This window comes from Rissa tridactyla, chromosome 3 (assembly GCF_028500815.1).
Source record: "Rissa tridactyla isolate bRisTri1 chromosome 3, bRisTri1.patW.cur.20221130, whole genome shotgun sequence".
Lineage (NCBI taxonomy): Eukaryota > Metazoa > Chordata > Aves > Charadriiformes > Laridae > Rissa > Rissa tridactyla.
In genome coordinates, this window is record NC_071468.1 from 62,441,462 (window position 1) to 62,446,503 (window position 5,042).

At 47.6% G+C, this 5,042-nt stretch overlaps 1 protein-coding gene across 1 annotated transcript; it reads left to right on the plus strand.

Annotated features, from left to right (window-relative positions):
• Nucleotides 1-361: 361 nt before the first annotated feature.
• On the plus strand, nt 362-3,372 carry CITED2 (Cbp/p300 interacting transactivator with Glu/Asp rich carboxy-terminal domain 2). Its single transcript, XM_054197167.1, has 2 exons — nt 362-680; nt 1,353-3,372. The coding sequence occupies exon 2, from the start codon at nt 1,360-1,362 to the stop codon at nt 2,092-2,094; it is 735 nt and encodes a 244-aa protein (XP_054053142.1). The 5' UTR covers nt 362-680; nt 1,353-1,359; the 3' UTR covers nt 2,095-3,372.
• Nucleotides 3,373-5,042: the final 1,670 nt, after the last annotated feature.

Here is a 5,042-nt window from a genome sequence, read left to right on the forward strand (position 1 = left end):
TCGGAGCCGTGGCCGTGGGCGGTGGCCTCCGCCGTGGCCGCCCCGTGGGCGGGTGAGCGGCCGTGGGTTCGGAGGGGGCCGCGGGGCGCTGCTCCCTGCCGCCCCGCCGCGCAGCCCCGCTTTGTTCCCGGGGGGGCGGGGGGGAGATGTGTGTGAAACGCGGAGCGCGGCGCAAGCCACCCACAAACACGCGTGTCGCCTAGCCGGGGGGAGCGGGCTGCTCGGACGCCTTCCAGAGCCGCCTGGCCCCTTCCCGCGAGTCTCCCTGCACGCGTGTGCCCCTCTGCGTGTGCGCGCTGGGTGTTGGGGTTTTTTTTTTCCTGTCTTTCTTTCTTTTTTTTTCCTTTTTTTTTTTTTTTTTTTTTTTTTTTTTTCCCCTCGCTTGCTCCAGGTTTTACTTCTGGTTGCCTGTAAGGGTTTTGCTCCTCCCTTCTGAAATCCTATATTAGCCGTGGCCAAAGCTGGGTAAGAAACACAGCTCATTGTTGGCAAGTGCCGATGAGCCTCGCCGAGGAGTGAAAAACAGCTCCGGGGCTGCGGCAGCGATCGCAGCGCCGGGCACGTAAGCGCCGAGGAGAGGAGAGAGGAGAGAAGCCGGGGAAAGCCCTCTCTATGCTGGGTGACTTTTGCTGACTGCTTCCACCGCCACCTTTGAAGCAAAAGAAGAAAGAAGCCGGGAGGTGAGTGCGGTGGTTCTCGTAGCTGGTGCCGGGTGTCCCTTTTGTGTGCAACAGGAAAAAAAAATGTGACTGTTTAAACACGCGAGGAAAGGTATTTCTCAGCTGCCCGGCTTTACCTCCTCATCGGTGCATTGCTGCATTTTTATTTTTATTTTTTTTCCCAAAAATAATTAGGACTTAATTCTAAAAGTTGCTGACAGCGGCTAGGTGGGACTTCCCAGTTCTTTGCTCCTTCCCCGCAAGTTCGCGAGAGCGCCGTGGAATACCCGCTGCCTTCCCGGGCGAAGCCGGGGGGCTCGGGCGCCTTTTGAAGGTGCGGGGAGGAGGCGGCTGTTGCCGTATGCAACACTTTCCGCTGATAGGTATGCACAACTTGGAGTGGGAAGGCGTGTTGCTCGCCGGATTAGCGGAGGGGACTGGGATTTTCGTACCGCAGACTCCCCTTTTATTTTTCCCTTTGTATTCCACGGTGAAGGAGCCGCGGTAGGGGATTTTTTTTTTTTTTTTAAATTTTTTAATTTTTTTTTTCCCCGACCCCCGAGAAAAAAGAGGACGGCGGGACCGGCGAAGTCGTTTCTCCCAGGGCCAGGCAGATGCAGCCCGTCCGGGAGAGGGCGGCTGGATGTCCGAGGGTGTTATTTTTCCTAATGTATTCACACGCTAACTTTCCAGGTGGGCGATGGCGGACCACATGATGGCCATGAACCACGGGCGATTCCCCGACGGATCCGGCGGGCTTCACCACCACCCCGCACATCGGATGGGCATGGGGCAGTTTCCCGCCCCCCATCACCACCACCAGCAGCAGCAGCCGCCGCAGCAGCACGCCTTCAGCGCCCTGATGGGCGACCATATACATTACGGAACCGGGAATATGAACGCGAGCAGCGGGGTGAGGCACGCCATGGGGCCGGGGGGCGTGAGCGGAGGGCACCCGGCCGGCAGCATGCCGCCCCCCGCCCGCTTCAGCGGCTCCCAGTTCATGGCCCCCCCCGTCGCCAGCCCAGGAGGGCAGCTGAGCGCCAGCATGCAGCTCCAGAAGCTGAACAACCAGTACTTCAGCCACCACCCCTACCCCCACAGCCACTACATGCCGGACTTGCACCCCGGTAGCCACCAGCTGAACGGCAGTAGCCAGCAGCAGCATTTCAGGGACTGCAACCCCAAGCACGGCGGCGGCGGCGGCGGCGGTGGCAGCGGCTTGCCGCCCGCCGTCCCCCACGTCCCCGCGGCAATGCTGCCGCCCAATGTCATAGACACTGACTTCATCGACGAGGAGGTCCTCATGTCCTTAGTCATCGAAATGGGGCTGGATCGCATCAAGGAGCTTCCCGAGCTGTGGTTGGGACAGAACGAGTTTGACTTCATGACAGACTTCGTTTGCAAACAGCAGCCCAGCAGGGTGAGCTGCTGATTCATTTAAAACAAACAAAGGACTTTCTATCGGTGCGAATGAAAACATTCCCCTAGACACGGTGTCTCACTTTTCAGGGCTTGAAAAGGTGAGAATCTGGAAAGCAGAGTCAACTATGCGCTTGTATAAATTCTTTTTTTTTTTCTTTTTTTTTTCCCTCCTTAAATCGCTGCCACTTTTTTGTAGCTTTGACATTCACGTCCCCTCCTGTAGTAATAATTTCTAGCAAACTCTGCCTTTTTATGTTGGCCACCCCCCTCCCCTCCTCGCTCTCTTAATTTCCTCGCAGTAACGTGCCCATAATTCCCACAGTGCTGACCTGTTAGATATTAATCTCGGCAAATTGCTTAATCTAGTGGATTTTGTAAACGATGATTTCCAATGACTTGAACTGCATTCAAATTCTGAGCGAACAGGGAAAAAAATGCATTAGTTGGTTGCATGAACTTTGAAGGGCAGATACTACTGCACAAATGCTGCCATCTTGCTTAATTTTTAACTATGCATTGCAGTGCAGACTAATAATTTTTTTTTTTTTTTTTAATACGCTAAACTGGAAGCTTAACAGATGTGGGCCAAACCTTTCCAGATCAGGAAAAGTAATACTGTTACTTAAAAAGTCTGCTACCCATTCCCCCTCCCCCATATGTACAGACAATAATATGGTGTGGATGGAATGTTGACTAGTGGCAAACATTTCACAGATTATTTTTTTTTATTTTGTTTCTGTCTTCAGCATTTTGACACTGTGCTAATATAGTTTATTCCGTACATGAAAAGATACTACTGTGTTGAAAGCTTTTCAGGAAATTTTGACAGTATTTTTGTACAAAACATTTTTTTGAGAAAATATTGTTAATTTATTATATTTTAATTTGCCAATGTCAATAAAAAGTTAAGAAATGCTTTAGTTTTTCTAGAAGTCATTTACCAGTATTTTTTTCTTCAAAACTCTTCCCCACTGTCCCTGGTAAGTGGAACATCTATCTGTACAACCGTGTTGGTGTGCAAAAAGACATTCCAAAATAGAAAGTACACTACACCCATATATATGTCATGGTGAACTCGGTAGGTGAGCGGGATTTGAACATACTTACAGCATAAAGCCTCATACGTAACATTGTAATATGCCTGTCAGTGTGGTTTTATGAAAAATGAAGTTGCCGAGGTGCAACTTTTTTGTGACTTGCCAACATACTTGCTTTAAATGTAGTTGTCCAGAGTTATGATGCATAAAGTATTTATTATATTTATCTATTAAACTTGTAATTTTATAAATCTGCTTTCATTTATATAGTAGACTTTGTTCTTTTGTATATTTGTTATCTCACCTGGAAGAGCTATGTAAAAAGACCAAGTGCGTAAAATGCAAGTATTTGTAACTTGGGAAGGGAGGGTGGTGGGTGTCGTCCCGCCCCTCGCACCTCACAGGGTTAACACGGGAGGTTGCTGCATCGATCCGGATCTGATTGTGCTTCATTTCCAGTGACTTAGGAGAACGGGCATATATCCTTAAAATATTCCACCGTGGGACATCTCCAACCCCTCTGTCCCAGAAATTGCTACCAACTAAAGCCACGGGCAAATTCATAGAGGTCTACTTTAAACATTTGGGAGGAAAACGCCCATTATTATAAGGTAATTGACACTTTGCTCCTTTAGTGCCAACTGTTGCAGCCCTCTGCCCCCACTCAGCCTTTGGCAAAGCTCCTGCACAAGTTATTACTTCAGTGAGGACTCTGGGATCAGGACCCTAATAATACATGTAATCCCCTTTAGCCACGCTTCCCAGGTTCGACACAGGAGCGATACCACTGTGCTTACTTTTTGCTTATTTTTTCAGCCATGTCTTCTGAATTTAATAGGAAGAAAAAACAGCATAGTAGATGTTAAATTTTAAACATGGGCACGTAAACAGGGGAGGATATCGCCACACAGTGGGAGTGTAAATAGGAGTGCTTTGGATCAAGCTGGGAAATTAAACTGATTACTATTGCTAAAATTGTCCCAGATGGTGAGAAAAGTGATAGTTGACCTTCTTTGCCTTACAAACATGAAGCAGCTAGTATCTTTTGTGAATGTAAAAAAAAAAATTATGCTTATATTAAAGTATTATCAAAAGTAGAAAGTGTACACTTCTGGGAAAACTCCCTGCAGGTGGTAAGAGCCTGTTCTTGAGCAACTATCAGCACCCAAGAATTTAGAAAAAACAACCTTCTGGTTTCAGCCAGTGATTGTTAATGTTTTGTGACAGTAAATTTAACATCAAATGGCAGCGAATCATAACGTATCAACTCACCAATAACGTAAAAGAGCGTTGAGAAGAATACAGCTGTAGTTTTAACAGCCATTGCCCAACTTGCCACTATATAAATCCTTTTTCCATTTCCAGGCTGTTCTGCACATGATGCATTGCCCTCTTCTGCTGGAGTTGGGGAGGATACCAAATCTCATAGATGTTTAAAGCCTCCACCATTAACCCAAACCAAAAGGGAATACTCTCGCTTTAATGATATAAGCACTTTTGCTTCATAAAGTTGGTTAAACAACAGATTCTTCACAGTTGAGACATCACTACTTAAGTCTGTCAACATTAAATCCTTCCATATAAGCTTTTCCAAGAATAGGCAGTTTTCCGGGCACGCTGGTAGAGGCTATTTGTGTATGACTCCTTGTAAAACTCCTGAGAGCTGCTGCCTCTAAACAACAAGCAGCTACTGAAAGCACTGGCTTTGGGCAAGGCATCGTCAAGGAGTTTTACAATTTCTTAAAAGCAGACCCCGGGGAAATTTGCAAAACAATCCTATTGCCTACCTTGTCCCTTAATTTCTAATGAAGAGTCAGATCCCAGTGGATGGCGCAGCTACGTATCTTCGTATTCATAATATCATCCACCAAGCGATATTGGGAGCCTGACCCTCATCTTCCTGGCGTGAACCCCTTGGCAA

What these genes read in the sequence shown, in the direction of transcription:
- CITED2 (XM_054197167.1), top strand. Translation starts at nt 1,360, where the DNA reads ATGGCGGACCACATGATGGCCATGAACCACGGGCGATTCCCCGACGGA.